We start from the raw sequence: 17,767 nt of genomic DNA, 5'->3' as shown, positions 1-17,767 counted from the left end.
AAAAGTTGTGCACTAACAACAAAGGAACTAAACAAACTGCAGCAGCTCAGCCAAAACTTCCTCATTATCATTGGCTGTGAGCAGAACATACTCACACACACACACACACACACACACACACACACACACACACACACACACACACACACACAGTCCATCATCACTGTCCTGCGGGCAGTATGGCACTCAATCAGCAGTATGAATCATTCAAGATTCATATTGTTATTACCACACACTCACATATAATACACACATTTAACAGTAATCAGTAATTTGTTTTTCTAGTTCTGAACAGGCAGAGTCTAATGCATGCAGACCAGACAAATCATTACCAGATAACCAATAAGACACACACTCCACAAAACCCCAAGACTTTCATTATTCCGTCATGTTGCTGGCAAACACACTTAATGAAAACTAAAAGAAATCAATGTTAAATCTGTCCTCAAGGAGACTAATTTGCAAAGACATGACAAACTGACTTTTAAACAGCAAAATTATTTCCAACCAACGCACAAATATAGACACATAACGCGGCCAAAATCACAACTCGACAGCGACAACCAAACACAATTATTCTGGAAAAGAAAGCTCATCTACATAACATGTGTATAACACAGTGCGGAAAAGATGCAGCTCACCTCCAAGTCAAACCTACATAAGCAAATCCTCTTTAGAAGTAGACTTTATATAAAGCCAGCGCTGTATATTGTCCCCAAAGTGTATATTTAGAAAGAAGAAACCTCCGCTCTGTCAAGTGCTTCTTGTCTACTCAGTCCACTCAGGTAAATGCCCTTTCTTAGACCTTTGTGAATAAATGTCTTAAACAAATAAGATTAAAATCCTTGAGCCTTAACGACACCACGTCATGCAGCACCCTGCATTTGCACGGCATGCAAACTTCATGTAAAAGCTATTTTGATTTAACAAGTGAACATGCAAGTTGATCTGGGGTGATCATGTATGCTGAGTATAAGTTTACCCATCTCATCCCCACGAATTCCGCTAATGACTCATCTAATCTTGATCAGTGTTGAGGTTAAGCGTGCAAATGGGTGGTTAACAGATTCCTCTACTTGTTGAGGGTTTCCAAAAGTGTTTGCTTCAAGTTCAATGAAAAATAAATGAATGGTGTCTGACTGAGAGGCTAAAAGTGCATCTCCTAACATTCAGGTTATCTCTGTTTTCTGCTATGCCGTTGCTCCACTAGGGGTTGCCGAGCCTTTTTCATGATGAATCAATTCACTGCACAGTCCAAACGTCATCTGAAGTTTGTTTTCCTACATTACGCAATCTGTTTTGCTCTGCAGTGTGTTTTGTTTGTTGTCCCTGTTTCATTCTAAGATCCATTTAAATGTCTTACTCCTTAAAAACCTACTGGGGTGGCTGGCAGTTGCTCAGTAAAATTGGTTGTTATATTTGGTAAACTGAGACCTCCTTGTGATTGCTTTGGTCGTTAGCAGATTGTTGTGGTTGCCTGTAGTTTGCATGCTAAGTTCTGACTTGTCTGCAAACACTTGCCAACTATTTGCTGAGCAGTAGTGAAACAGCAAAGACTGCAGCACAAACTGAAAATGGAGACAGTTTTGCACATTATGAAATGTGTTAAATTGTACTGATCCATTAAAGGAACTAAGCTTGAATTTCATGACAGCAGTGGATTGTTTCAGGAGCCGATTCCCCGTATGGTGAAGTCTCGACAGGAATGTCATTCTCACTGAAGCCTTTGGAAGTATGATGGGGTGTTTTGCATCTATAAAAGACTTATGGACAGCCTGGCTGCTTGTTAATAATGCAGAGACACACTGTGTTCCCTTATCTGGAGAGCCAATTCGGAGGGGGAGTATGAAAGTCAAAATATACAGGAGACAAGACCAAATATGTTGGAACATGTGTGTTCACCTGCTCTCCTTGATATTAAGGGATGTTTAGAGCCTGACAAGTATAGGAATTTCAGGACCAATAATATTCCAGTATGTCAGCTGATTCCTACTGTTATTTTAGACACATGATTTTCTGACTGCGTGTTAGTAGTATGTCTAGTTATTTATTATTTATTACTCAGATCAGCAGGTTGTTGCTTTTCTGGTGCTCCAACCATGGTGCCATCAGGGACGTTCCAAAGTGGCCTCTGTTGAATAAACTGTGCAGCATCAACATTCATAACATGGTAATGAGCACCTCTTCTTCGCTTTTAAAATTTTCATTAAGTTATGAATTATCTAAAAAAAAATTACAATATTTTCTCAGTCAACTTAAAAGAAAAAATTTGATTACTTATTCTGAATTTTGACTTTTTACATTATTGAAAAACATTATTTTTTTATTCCATGCAAGTGACAACACTTGAGGCGGTTTAATGGACTTCACACTGATCCCTCTGGAGGCACAGAAGGTGTTGCTGGACTTTTTTTCAAATACGCAGTAGCACATCCTCAAGACCTGTAAACAGACTTTGATGTGCAAACTCTCACCTACCACCACTGAACTTCTAACTTGCAATATAAAGGAAGCACAGCTTCCAACGCTGTCAATAAACATTGACAGTAGTGGCCACAGATAACAGCATACAAAAACTGCAGCTTAGTCCCTAATGCATTACTGAAGCAAGAAAAACACTATCATATAGAAACAGCCTTTCAGTCAGTGTCAGAGAGTCGTTAAGAACCCCGAGCTGAGAGCCCAGCTCACAGCACAAAGTCACATTAACCTGCTATAAAAAGAATAAGGTTCAAACACATACGACTGGTATAAAACGCTCAATTTTTGTTGCAGCCACTTCTCTACACAAGCTATACATACTGTCAGTGCACTCAGCCATGATTATACAAGAGATGAACGATGGAGGCTGCCCATTTCACTTTTTCCATGCACATTGTATTTGACAGTGTTATCTCTTTGATGATTATTAACTGTGGTCCACTGGGATCTGCTCCAGGCTAATGTAGCAGAAAGAGACGAGGCTGCGGGAGCATTTATAGGCCACTTTTACCGTACCTCGGGAGCCATCCAGAAGGGGGTTCCCACTGAGGTGTTCCTCCTCAGACGGGTATTTGTCAGCTGGGCTGAAACGCCTGCAGGGTAGAAAACAAGACTCAGTGGAGACAATTCAAAATATCTCAATAACATGTTTTTATTTCTACAAAGATCACACTGGCAGGTAAAAGTGATGCTCTGTGAAAAGGGAAACAGTGCACAGTAAACAGCAGGACACGGCTCAAGTGATAGAGAGCCCAACAGCTCTTGAAGCGTGCACTGATAGAGCTGTCGCTATAGTGACGAAGGAAATAAACAATACACACGCATAAACATCTGCAGTGCTTTTTTTCTTTATCCAAATGATAGACTGCCATGAATTACAAATTCTTATTTGACTGCAAGCGATTTTGGCATTTCAAGAACAACATTTGAATACAATTCAACTGTGAGCACGATCTGGTGGCCGGAGACGTGTCACCTCCTCCCAGAACAAGACGCATCTGAGTGATTTATTGTCTGATGCTAGAGAGGCCCGAGTCACATTACAGCAGTCAAGTCAGAGGCAGATACGTTCAGCAGAAATGGGACTGCAGAGAGAAAAAGAGGACACGTGTGTCATTACGTGTGTGTGTGCTGTGTTAATGTGCCTGACAAGGAACATGCTGACCCACAATCGTGACTTCGGTCCAGTCCAGACAAATCAGTGTTACGCTACACTGTGATGTATCCCAGGGCGGGCTCTGCTGAAGCAGCCGGCCAGATCAAGAGCAGCGACCGGGACAAAAGCAAAGCCTCGAGACAAAAGCGGCAACCCACAAACAAAAGGTGATGTAGTGATGCACGACATGCTGCTGCAGAACCGCGTCTCTGTCTTCTACTTCATGGTTTTATATGAAGAATATGAGGCGGACAGATTCTGCAAAATGTGTTTTAGCAGCCAGACGTGCAACATAAAAGCTTTTAGGAAACGAAAGGGCAATTTGAGGAAATGTACCAACAAAACATCCAGATGGTGAACTGCATAAAAATCTGTTTAAAACATCAAAAGTGTGCAGACAGGCACAATCTCTAAGTAACAGAACAAAGCCATTTACACCACATGAATGTATTTCCAACCATGTCAGCAAATTTAGACATGGTGATGATTCTGCGCATCCATTTAAATGCTGTCACTGTTGGAGCTTGGGGGTTAAATCCAGGGGTGGAGAGGAATGCTGGGATGAGCAGTGTAAAGGAAAATGGTTCTGTGGCAAACATCAAAAGGGATTATAATCATGTGCAGGGCGGGGAGGTGTAGGCATAAGGCGAACATACACACAGGGACAGTCACATCGTGTCATAAAACCACAAACACACTAACATCACCTCGCATTAGTGAGGACAAACTCAGAGTTTTACAGGGATTCATCCTTATACACAAACTTGATGTGTTTGTTATGATATATAAGGCGTGTGAGGAATATCAGCGCGTGAAAGTACAAGTACACAAAAAGCCCCCTATTAAAGCTCTCTCAACCCCTCTGTTTCCACTACATTAGCCCGGAGTGCAGCCTGGTGGGCCACACACTTAATAATCATCACAGAGATAATGCCGTCAATTAGAATATTCATGAGAGACCGATGAACGAGCAGCTCTCCTCATTCTTCTGCTGCTCTTTTTTGGGTCCGTCTTTTTTTTGCTGTTCTGTTTCTCCGCCGGTGATGAGTCACTGCGGGGGCTTTATCTCTTCAGCTGCTCAGTGTAGCATGTGCCCCTCCACACGAAAAACCATTAATCCCAGCGTGACGCAGTACCCGTGGAAGCTCGAGTCGAACCCCCCCCCCAACGCCGCCATTTTCGTCACTCTGCGAGTTTGTTTCTCCTCCTTCGTGACGTCACAGACCTCATTCAAATCTCAGCTGTCAGCAGCTTACAAGCTGGCAAGCGGGACGTCACAAAAGAAGTTGGAGCTACTTTTATAAATGAGATTCAACCCGGGTGCCTGCATACTCTTTGAATTCAGCCTGTTGTCATTGCACTAAAACATTTCACAGTGACCTTGCAGCTTGTTGTAATTGAAATGGAAACTAATCAAATAATCCTGTTTTTAATTATCCGAAGAACAGAAGAAATAAATGAAAATGCTTTTTTAAGGTCTTTTTGCAAAAACTGCCTGACCTCAGTTCATGTTGGTAAGAATGGGAGACAAAGATGGCGATGCACCTGCTCTTATACTCTACGTTACTTGAAATGGCATGAGCATGCAAAACAGGAAATAATTCCAAAAGCAATTATTTCTGCATGGCCATGAACAGAAACTGTTGCGCTTTTTCATGACAGTCAGCATGAATTCCTGACTATTTTCACAGGAAGTCCGTTTTGTGTTTGCAGCACGTACGATTGAAATCAAGAAACCAGAGTATTTTTTATGTATTTTAACCCAAGCCACAAAGATTTTTCTCATCTTGACCACATAGTGTTTAATGCTCAATGCTATGAAAGTAATAAAATATTAAAAAAAATAATACAAAGAATGTGTGATGTTTATGATGTTAACTTAAACCTCTAGTGTGTTCAGCAAAATGAGTCACTCCACCAGCAACCCCTCCACTCTCGAAATATACACATTTTTTTCCTTTTCAAAAGTGAAAAATATTCTTTTTGAGTACATGGGCATGAATCAATACATATGGCATCATATTGGACCAGACAAATGAAAACATCCTGTTCAAAAGCACAAATCAGTAGATTACAGGCTGTACTGGAGTATGTATGGAGTATATATATGTATAAAGTGCAAAACTGTGATGAGGCCAGAAGAAACTAACCACAGCACATGCAACGTGTTACCAAGAACGTGTCAAGTCAACAAAGGTTAGCAATGAAAAGCCTAACTCAGAGTGAAGATCAAGCAGCGACAAAGCAAGAAGTGTGATTTACAGGAGAGCTTGTAGTGGAGGACATGCTGCTGCTTGAATAGTATGTAGGCCTGCGTGGTGTCATGATATTATGGTAGATAAGGGTTTTTGCCGTAAAAGCAGATGTGTGAACCAGTAAACAAAGACTTTTCACCACAAACCACATTCACCGTTCACACACACATTCATGTGGCTCTTGATTCTGGGACTTTAAGCCCTTCCTTACTACCACACACACACTTCAGCATGTAGATTAGAGGACCAGGAGACTGACAGCTGTCTTTAAAATTGATAGACAAAATTAGGAATACAGTGGTGTCCCTAGTTACAACTTTAAAAGTAAATGGACCTTTTAATTTAGACTAATCTAGTGGACTAAAATTAACAACATTTGTTTTTGTGGTCTTATTTATTTTCCATACAAATCCTATGAATCTCTGTGCTGGCAGCACTCAAACCTAACAATTCCTGTAATGCATACAGCTTGTTTTACTTGAATGTGCTGCCTATGATGTGAACACTTCATAGAATAATAAGAGAAAACTTGAAAGCAGACAGTTTTTTTAATCTGGCAAGAATATAAAAACTTAAAAACTATAAAAATGAATTATTATTTATGGTGCAAGGGGAGCAAAGTTTAGTTATTGGGTAAACCCTGCTATTTACAGTGACTCTGACTTCCAAGTAAGCTTTTCATTTTTTAGTTTTGTGGTTTTGAATACATATGTTAAAAGGGAGTTTTTGCTTGCCACTGTCACCAAGTGCTTGCTCAAACAGGATCGTCTGATTGTTGCCGTTTTCTCTGTATTATTGTAGGATCTTTACCTTACAATATGAAGCAGCTTGAGGTGCACAAAAATAAAACTGAATTGAATTGAAAGTTACAGGACAAATGACCGATTTGATCTGCTAGGGAATTAAAATAGATAAGACCTCAACCAGTGGGAACCATCCAGTAGATGTCGAGAGATTTCTGTCAGGAAAATCTGTGGCTCTTCTTCCTTTAAACCCACACTTCAATATAAACTTTATTTCCTCTTATAATACAGCTTCTTTTAACATCTTCCCTAAACTGATCCACATGCATTACTTCTAACCAGCAGCCACAAATATGGTGCGAACAGATAACAGTCATGCACAGCGGCAAATATTTATTCATAGAAGATAAGCTGATCAGCGGTGCCACTGCTTTCTTATACCTTAAAGTGAATGCAGCAACAATTTACTGATGATAACGTGTTCCAACATTAAACATAATTACTTCCTGTGAGAGTTACATGAGCTTAGCACTAAACACGGTGAATTGAAACTGGCTCTCTGGTCTAACCAACAATGTTTGTATGTAATAAATTATTTTCAGAGATACGATATCCTTCCTATCTTGGACATTCATTACAGGTTGAGCCAGAGAAACATCAAACACTTGATAAGATGTTCTTATTGTAAATAAGCAAGAGATGATATATCGCAGAAATAATGGCTGGATGCTGTTGGAGATGCCAGGATTGCAATAACCTGATTAATAGCTTCAGACAATTTGTGTGATATCGTCTGTGAGTGTTTATAGCATTTTAATTTAAATCAGAGTGAGGCAAAAGTTCTAGAACTGATTCTTTGCTAAGTTGTCTTTCATGTGTAGACACAACACTGGTTCATCGCTTGAGTTAGGTGCTTTTTTATGCTTGAATGGTTCATAGGTCGGGCTTAAGTGGCTTAACACACACAAAAAAAAACAAAAGAAATCCTCTGAAAATGGTCAAAGAAAATCTTTGAAAGACCTTCAGAGAGAGATGGGAGAACTATTTGTCAAGTACAGAATTAAAAGAAGGCCTCACTCCTTGGAAGCAAAATTTAAAGACATGAGGGGTGACTCAAGACTTTTGCACAGGACTGAAACATTTTGTTTCACTTTAAAACTGAAACCAATAACAGGTTACCTTTTCTGTCTATGAATACTCCAGCATTTCACAGTGTTGAAGATGTGACAGCTGATTTTCAGTGTACAGCAGCAAAAACTAAGAAAGCAACATGTGTGGTCTCGGCCAAACCACCAGATCATACAGAATAATTTGAGAAATTACAAACTCATGGAGGATTGTTTGGTTCTTCTTTCAGCATAAATACTTTTAAATGAATCACACTAAACACAATTAATAAATTACGTAGAAAGAGGTATTTAATGTTTTTTTTTTAGCTGAATAAAGCAGTTTTCAGATGCAATAATAAGAGCCACTAGTACTGACGCCATAGTTTTGACCGATTACGAGGGATGCTTTTCTGCCATTCCGTTCAGAATATGTTGTATTTGTAACTGTTTTTAGTTTTTAAAGCGAATATGTTCTGTAAACACAAATAAAACACACAACACACAACTGTTAAAAGAATCCAAGAATACCAGATCCTAGGATTCATCTCTTATCACCAGAAGCATTATCATATTTATATATGAATACTTATGTGATGCTTCTGGGTGCAGAGTTTGGACATCTCGATCTACTTCATCAGTAAACATCAAACAAACAAACAGGTGCTGAGAATCTCCATGACAGCAGCGCGAGGAGGAAGAAGCTGCTCTGGCTCAGTATTAGCTACTTCCCATTCAAGTATCAAGTGATTCCATTAATACCTCCCCACCCTCTAGTTCTTCTTGTGTAAAAGCAGTGCACTTTGTGCTTCATTGTTAGGAGAGGGCTTTTAAGAGAAGCCCACAATTAGCAGGAGTAAATGCAAACCTACGCACAAATGGAGAGGGGGATTTTATTTGTAATGAAAACAGGCAGCTGGGGGTTTTTGGGGAGGGGTGAGTCATCTCCGGAAAACCATCAGAATCAATTTGCCTATCCCGATCCTTGAGCCCAGGAACTACAGCGAGCCTCATTTGGTTAAGAAATCGCAGTGGGAGCAGCAGCAATGTCTGCAGCTGTTTGTGGCAGAGTGGAAAAGTATAACCATCCACCACGTTGTTGGATTGTATAAATGTAGTCCAGCCTCTCAGGGAAACTAATTGTTGTCACAGTTTATTTGTAAGACAGCTGAAGGTAATTGATTTCGTTAAATAGAGCTATAACATGTTCTTTGCTGATTAGAGGACAGGGATGCCAAAAATTTTTAAAAAGGCAAAAAGAGGCACATACCAAAGTCCACGAGCTTGATCCCTCCCTGCGTCGTCAATAGGATGTTGTTGCCTTTGACGTCACGGTGGATGGTCTTGTTGATGTGCAGGTGTTGGAGGCCCTGCGAAACAAAGAGGTTAACAGCTTCTTTTATCCTGATGAGCACCTGCCTGTAAAATCACCCCGTTTACTCTGGGGTACATCATAGTCACCCCCCTCCAATGCTTACCATGAGGGACTCGTGCAAGATGTAGGCAATAATGGATTCATCCATTCGGTCTCCTCTCTTCAGCATGCCCTTGGCCAGATCTGTCACAGAGCCACCATTGCAGAGCTGCAGTGGGGGGTGGGGGGTCCACAAAGGAAAGAGGACAATGAGCAAAAACTCACCATGAGTCAGCACACGCTCTGCTTACACAATGTGTCAAACTCTGGGAAAGATATGCCGAATTTTCATGTGGAAACAGCACGGGGTGAAGCGTTTTGATCATAAGATTTCACAGCGAGAAAACAGGGGGATGATGCTGGAAGTAATTCTATCAATCTTTAGAGGCTTATCTTTCTCAGGCAGCTTAGCGGGAGAGAATGTACATTTTGTATGCAGGGTTTAATCTATGCGGTGATGACTAAGCGGGCTCAAATAAAGCAAATAATCGTATGCATTCAGACAAAGCCAAGATTTATATTAGAAATTATACACCGTTTATGGGACATTCCTCACTGCGGCAGAACACCTCCTCCCCCGAAAAATAGACTTTTGTGTTTGTAGGTGTTTCCTTGCAGCATACAGCATCTTGATATGGACTTCACCGTCAATAGCAATCCCTCCCGGAAAATTACAGAAAATTACCCAGTAGGTTGCCTTGGCAACAACAATAACCCTTAATTTGGGTCTTTCTTTGGGAGATGCCAGAAGTGCATAAAAAATAAAAAGCTCTAAGATGTCAATCAGTGACGCTGGGGGTTGGAAGTGGACTGAAATGGCGTCTCTTTGCATACGAACCCTGTTTGTAAACACAGACGCTGTTACTCTCTATGGTAAAAGATATCATCTACACATGCATCATTCAACTTTTTATGAGCAATTTTCCATCTTCACTCTTAACTGCATGCATAAAAAACATCCTTGACATTTTCTGGTAGACAGGAAATTTCCATTATAGCTTTTTGTAGTGATCTCTTGCTTTTTTATAACTACACTGATTTCCCTAACTTGTAATTTAAAAGCAAATCAGCCTATAAAATCAGCCTGTTTAAAATGTGTAACACGTGCGAGAAAATGTTAAGACTACCATTCACAATTAATGCAACAAAAATAGTTTTTAACACACATTTCAAATGGTAGGTTACTGCAAGTGGAAGCACACAATGAGGCTTACAGTGTAATATTTATTTTCTCAGGGAAAGGGATGTTTACCCACTGTGCTGTGTAATTTGGGGTAAAGAAATAGCTCCTTATTAGATGGAAAATAATGATGCTAACTTGCAGTGTCATTACCTGCAGTCCTAAGAAAAAGGTACAGCATAGCTCAACAATAGCACCACAACAAAAAGAGTAAAGTAAACATCTGAGGGCCCAAATAGCCAAACAATGAGTGATCTCTTTATAATTCAACCTACAGGGCTTTAAAAAAATTTTGTGCTGACAACAGCAAGCTACAAAGTCATTCCTTTATTTAAAGATCTCAGTGAATACTAACTAAATGTAGTTAATTCGTGGGTTACAAGTACCTAGCATTGCAATTACTGATTTTATTGATTTATTTAGTCTATAAACTAACTGGAAGACAAAGATCTCATCTTCAAAATGCTTTTTAAAAATCCATCCAACAGTCTAAAACATAATAAATATAGATGAGACGCTATTGGTATTCACATAAAATTGATATAAGCAGCAAATCATGGCATTTGGGAAGCTGGAAGTAATAAAAATTGGTCCATTTTCCAAAGCAGTAATTTTCTAGAGCTTGGTACAGAACTGAAGATGTAGACAAAGCTACTGATTTGCTGGCTGATCAACGTTCCTACTCTTGCTTACGGCTACAAACTGTAGTTGGTGGCCAAAAGAGTGAGATCACAAGGAGTAGGTAATTTGTAGAGCTGCTTTAAAGGATCGAGTTGGAATCTGACTATGGCAGCTCCTTGGTGAGGTGTTTTGGGCTGGAGATGGTGACTCGTGCGAGGGAGGTCTGGACATTCCTGCTTAGACTGCTGCCCCTGTGACCCAGACCAGATAAGCAGCAGATAATAGACTGATGGGTGGCATTTTAGCATTAACAGCTTTTTAAAATTGAGCTAGTTATTATCTTGTCCCAGAAAGTTCAATTTGTTCATCTGCAGGGGAAAAGTTTATCTAAGACTGAAATATGAGCAATGACATGTTTCTCCTAGAGAGAGCACTGCGTCCAGATGAAAAGAAGCAACTTTCTGCAATTATTATTATCTTATACTGTACTGTAATCTTGCATTATACCTCAACAAGACAACGGTAAAAGGCCCCGGTGGTACCGGCGGAACAAGAGCCACTAAAGTCAAAGTTACTTCTTTGTGTATCTTGCATTTCCATATCTCTTTGAAACACTTTGTCTTTCTTTCCTTGTGCATTTCAGGAATTATATATCACTGCAAATACATTTTATTTCTCATTAGTAGTTTTGTGTCATGTTCATTTGACTTTGTATCCTGATATGTTAACCTCAAATTGAAATGCTGGCCCAAGGTTGGAATGGTAACTATAATCTGTAATCCTTCTACGACACTGAAGGTGAAGCAATTCTTTGACCTTGACGGTGCACTGGCATAAGTTTTCAATGATGTGCCTGTTGTCTGTTTTCTATCTGCCTATCAATCTGCCTATTCATCAGGAGCCCGGAGGACTGTTGCAGGATGGATGGCATGTATCTCAGCTGCCACATAGGAAGCTTAATCACGTCTCCTCTCGGCTATCAGACGTGCAGACAAACTGCAGTTAAGCAGAGAATACCGCAGAGGTTTTCACAGACAGCACAGCACTCTGACAATGAGCGGGGCCTGACGTCAGTCCACATCATTGCTGCCATATCACCTGTCATCATTAAATTACACGAGGCAGACGAAGGAATCCATATTAATGAGAGGTCCGATGTTCCGGATTTAGGTGAGCTAAACGTTAGTGCTCTCACCTTAGCCACAGCGGCCACATCAACAAGTGATCCTGGACATGAACATTAATTATTAGAGATGTGGTGAAGACCTAAATCTCTGCAGAAAGGAAACGACATTGGGAATGTCATAGATGATTGAATTTAATTGTTTAACTGCTTAAATCACATTTACTAACCGTTCTATGAGCTTTAGCACAGATATTCAAACACCTCAAGATTACGGTTTCTTTTCAGAGGCAGAAATTTTAACACTGACAGGAAAACTTAGCCTTTAATGTCAATCATGGATCTTAATTTTAATCTATGACCTCTTTGGTGCTCGTTGATTCCGGTTTCATTTTGTAATCCCATGTTGTCATGCAAACTGGTCAGCTTTACTTTACTTTTGCACTTGCTGAGCATTATCTCTCATGTATGAACTGGGCTGCTTTGAACCATGGCTTTTGCCATCTTCCAGTTAATCTTTGACGTTGTTTAAGCTTTCAGCCTAGAGCCCAGTGTTCATGCCCAATTAGAGGCTATGTTTTCACACTCTTATTAGTTTTCACTTGCTTTTTATCTTTACTCTTATTCAGTCATTATGTTTAGGCATCACAAATAATTGGCAAGGTTTAAAGTACCACAAAATCCTTGGTACGGTTAATGCAACAAAAACTGTTTGTTGAACTCTTGTTGTACTCACTTTTCAAGCACTTTTTTCTTGTGTTATAAATGAAGTACATCCCTTTCCTTTAGCATTTCCACTCCCTAAAAGTTCAGTACAAGATGATTGAAAGAGAGCCTTTTGTCAATCAGGAAGTAAAAAGAAGGAAGTAAAACTCTCACGCTTCAGCAGCTAAATCTGGTTAGCTATGAGACCAGTTAGTAACCCAGTGTACTGTATTCCCAGGACACCGTTTCTACATTTGCAAAACCCCAGCAGCTTTGAAAAAAAACCATAGTATTTGACACACCGAGATCAGGAATGGGTTACTTGGTCAGTTTTTTTGGATGGCTTCTCATCTGCTCCTTTGCCTTATTGAGAAAAACCATGTTGACATGTTGCTCACTATTGAAGAATGTACCAGCAATGGGCTTCAAAATTATTTTTCTTTCTGACACTCATAAAAATCATGAGTCATTTTTACAGTTAGAGACGATTCAATGGAGTTTGATCTTTCCTTGTTACACATTTCACAGATTTGGAAGAGGAACGCACTGCATGAAAAGATTTGTTAAGATTTGCACTCTGTCTTGCTCATCATGTCAAAGAATAAACAAAGGAACACACTGAATATTGAGTGGTCTAGTCTCCATTACAAATGAGGTCAGGTGCTTGTTTAGTCATGTAAATGCAAGTTTTGCATCAAAGACGAGCAAAGAAGTAGATAAAAGAAAGGTAAAGATGAAACAAACTAAACACAGGTGCTCGCTTTAGCCATCTTTCATTAACAGTGTGATTGCATAAAAGTTTAAATTTACATTGTATTTTTTTAATTACCTCATTTATGGATGGATATACCGAGTTGCAAAAGGCTCGAAGAAACATGTTCCCTGTGTGTGTGTGTGTGTGTGTTTGTACTTGTTTAAATATCTTTATGAGGACCAAGAACTGTCATTATACTTGTGGGGACCACCAATAAATATGAGGACCAAATGCTAGTCCTTGTGAATTTGAAGGCATGTTTTGAGGCTCAAAATGTTGTTTTGAGTTTAGGGTTACAATTAGGTTATAGTTCAGTTTAAGGTTAAGCATTCATTTCTGGGGGGTTAGTGTTCGTGTTAGTGAAATCGAGGCATTGTATCTATTCAATGTCCTTATTAAGATCTGAAAACAAACGTGTGTGTGGCATGCTGGACCATCTCCAGAGAAGAGCACTCCCATTGTTACCGTGGCCTTATCGTTTACACGGAGCATAATAGCCGAGGTGTCCACTTTCTGGCACCGTTTATCGAAAGGTCTGATAGAGGGAAACTATTTCAAAACATCATTGTCAATTAACGAGTGCAAAGGTCAAGAGGATGAGCTTGGAGAGAGAAAATGGGTTGAAAAATCCAAGACAAATTGTTGACTTTGACAGGGTGTCCAAGTAGAATGAAGCCAGGAAAGCAAAAAAGGGACAAGCAAAAAATTTTTCATGTGTTTTCAAGCACTGATTCAATGACTAGGGAATTTGTGAACTGATTAAGGCTCACATCCTAACACATGTCCTAAAATGTGTAGGTTAGATTAGTTGGTGATTGTAAACTAACCATAGGTGTAGAGTTCAGAGTGTGTGATTTTCTGTCGCTCTGGGATAGACTAGCGACATGCCCAGGATGAGCCCTGATTAAGTTTCTCCTGAACCTTCGAGTCAAGTCCTCGTGCGATCCAGTTTTTGTGTTTTGTGCCACGCTGAAAGGGAAAGCTGTATGGGCTTACTAATGAGAAGCTTCGAGAGATTTATCTCTTTTTTCCACTTATCATTTATCTTTCCCCAGACAACAATGCTAATTATTGTTTTCTTCATGTGCAGACTCTTTATGCAATTTTGGTCCTGACAAAGAATCTTCATAAGCCAATTTCTCCTACCACTGCTGCTTGCTTTTGCTGTTCATTTCCTCTGTGATAGAAAATGATGGTGTAAAGGTTTGCGCTTCAATAGATTGAGTTATCTTTTTCTGCTTCTTCTCTGAGCTGCTCACTTTAGCGGCCGGGGTTTAATTAAATTAATCTGCACACATAGATGAATGACGAATGACATTTTTTTAGCAATCCCAATTGTTTTTTTAAAAAGCACATCCCCAGAGTGATGCAATTTTGATTTAAAACTCCAACATTTTTTATTTTAGCTCGATAGAAGATGGTGAACATTTAAAACAAATGACCTTTTAAAGTCTCACAAATGACATGCACATCTAAATTAGCTCCTTATTTCCAGTCAGAGAATAAAAGTCGCTCTAGCGTCACTTTCTTTGAAGTATTTTCAAGCTCTCTGGTAGCAATATTAGGCCTTTATACATGAAAGCATGCTCATCTCTGCCCGCATCTGCTGTGATAAAGGAGAACACTACAGAGGCAAAGCCAAAAGCTCGTAGACCCCAATGAAGGGCTAACAAAGTAGCGGATGCAATTTGTATGAATTCTGCTCATAATGAGCGGTCTGCTGTCAGTGCAGGGCAGAGAAAGGCTCCTCTCAGCAGAGCTAAAGGATGGAAAATTACAGTTTAGAAAGGAGGGCCAGTAACCATGGTGAATGACCACCTCACTCCCTGCTTTCCTGTCTTTTTTACTGCTAAAACCCCATGTGCATCTACTTCAGAGCACAAAAACACACACGCACAACACAGCCACTTATTAAACTGTCAGGCAGTGATTTCAGCCTCAGGATTAGCCACCAGATTTGGACTGCTGGTTGCAGATTTGCAAGGGAAATTTTGAGTGGATATGTAACCACGGGGAATAAACAAAGATCACAGCAGATTTATAGTTTTACTCATAGGAATTAAGCCCTGGTAGATAATTTCACTGAACACTCACATGAAACTATCTTAAAAAAACAATAGCACTTTCTTTGTTTTCCTTCAAAAGGATGGTGCTGTCAGCATCTTGATATCTGAGAGAAGTAAATGCAGGGTCCTCTGCAAAGGTCAGGAGAAAGGAGATTGATGAAAGGGGAAGGAAACTCAAGATGGAGAGGTGAAAACTATCTATTGGGCTAGCATAACAGTGCTGCTGTTGATGTGAAGCCCACTGAGCTTGGATTACAGAAATATGGACACTCTGTTCTAGCACTGCTGTACCTGACAAAGGAAAAATGTTCAGTGTGAAACAATAATCTCCTAACAGTGGGAAAAAAGGTAGCGTAATAGAAGAACAGGATGAGTATCTTAAATGGAAATCCTGTCGGTCTTCATTTAGCTTTTGTATTTGTTTTGTTTTTTTAGCCTTAAGACTTTGTTTGGATGTTTAGGAAGGGAAACTGGTTGTAGATGGCCTGGGGAAATGGGGCTTTTGGTTAAAGGTTAGCATAATTTTTTGTTGGGTAAACAGTGGTGCTAAGAGGTTCATTTATCTATGCCACAAGCTTGTACGTGGTTTTGTTTCAAGCTAAGTATCAACATCAACTATTTCAGCACATTTAGATCTAAACCTTTTAAAAAATCTTTTCACAGAAATGACCCAGGGGAGCTTTTGTTTGTTAGGCAAATGTATAAAATACCACAGCATGGAGCCACTGAGATATCCAACATCAGTAAAAAAAAAATATAAGCATGAAAAAGAGATTGAAAATCATTCTTTATATTCAACATCAGGCTCGATTTAAATAATGCTTTCTTAACTTCGTAAAAAGTAAAAGGTAACAAATATACAGATACACCAATAATATCACTAACTAGGACTAGAAATTATTAGTAAGATGATAAGCAACAACAGCACAAAAATACATAAAGATTTTAAAATTGCATTTATGTTATTTACTAAATTTATCTACACTGGTCTCATATCATCTCATGTGAAGTGTGAATGTCACAGGCTGCTGCATACTGCTGTTATTTAGAGCCTAGCTGGCCTATTTTGTCCTACTCTCAGTCTGAGTGCACCTCCTTTTACTCCTCCTCACACAAAAACACTTAAATAATATTAATGGAGTTGGTGACAACATGTTCTTGTCATAGTTAAGTCTGAGAGTGACGTCAATATAGCTGTTCAGTCATCTCAGCTAATTTAATCACAGCATGCTGTTGAAATAAAATCCCGAGTTGCTGCTAATACACAGTGTAGTGAATACTGAATACTGAAGTGAATCGATTGGCCTGTTGTCACCAATATCCAGTCTAGTATCCAATCCAAATGTGAAATAGGTACGCCTAGGGATGGGTATCGTTTAGGTTTTATCCAATACCAGTCCCAAACCGATACTTTTGAAACGGTGCCGGTGCTTAAACGGTGCTTGAACCGGTGCTTAAAGAATGAAGAACACAAACTTTGTCCAAAAACCTCTCATGTTTAGCTGTGTTTTTGTAAAAAGATAACAATGTTAGCCTTTTCTGCAGCTATAGGGGATTTATGGTATCACTCTTGGCTGGAAGCAGTGCTTAAACAATGGAAAAAACACAAACTTAAACCCTCTCATGTTTAGCTGTTTTCCACTTTTTCTTTGGTCATTTTAGCCTTTTTGGCCAGGGTGAAGGGAGTATCTGCCATCAAACAAGAAGACAGCCGCATGTAACTACAACGGTGTTTGCTAGTTCACCTTACCTGCATTAATTTAATAACGTGGTTAGCCTACTCAACGTAAATTACACACGAACAACGAAAAGAAGTCCAGAAGTCCAGACGCTCCTTTGACTACGATGACCTGGATGACTGAGAACCTTCACAGACATACACGAACAACATTAAGCTACTCATGCAGAGAAGCACGGCTGCTGCTGCCATCATGATCATCATCATTTCTGCTACACTGGCAGGGCTAGGGGCCAGGACTCTCCTCTTCGGGTTTTTGGGGGATGTTGCTAGTATCACCTTAAAGCACTTGTTGCAGGCTGCTGAGTTTGCATCTTTTGCTGTGAAGTACAGCCAGACTTTTGACTTAATCACTGGAGGACTACTTCAGCCAGCTCTGAAGGCTTCTCCTCGCCTATCCGTAAGTCTCCTCCCAGTGACATAAA

General features: G+C 39.8%; 1 protein-coding gene across 2 annotated transcripts in view; it reads right to left on the bottom strand.

The window, feature by feature from the left end:
- myo3a (myosin IIIA) overlaps window positions 1-17,767 on the bottom strand; it is a 69,469-nt gene that overhangs the window by 38,615 nt on the left and 13,087 nt on the right. For both annotated transcript variants that reach the window (XM_005730462.1, XM_005730463.1), the window contains exons 4-6: window positions 9,220-9,324; window positions 9,012-9,111; window positions 2,998-3,074 (exon numbers count right to left, since the gene is read on the bottom strand). In XM_005730462.1, coding sequence (XP_005730519.1) covers window positions 2,998-3,074; window positions 9,012-9,111; window positions 9,220-9,324 — 282 coding nt within the window. The remainder of the gene's footprint in view (window positions 1-2,997; window positions 3,075-9,011; window positions 9,112-9,219; window positions 9,325-17,767) is intronic.

This window comes from Pundamilia nyererei, unplaced genomic scaffold (genome assembly GCF_000239375.1).
Source record: "Pundamilia nyererei isolate P.nyererei 1_Seehausen unplaced genomic scaffold, PunNye1.0 scaffold00037, whole genome shotgun sequence".
Taxonomy (NCBI): Eukaryota; Metazoa; Chordata; class Actinopteri; order Cichliformes; family Cichlidae; genus Pundamilia; species Pundamilia nyererei.
Note: the sequence above shows the minus strand (reverse complement) of the source record. Positions and strands in the feature narration are given on the sequence as shown.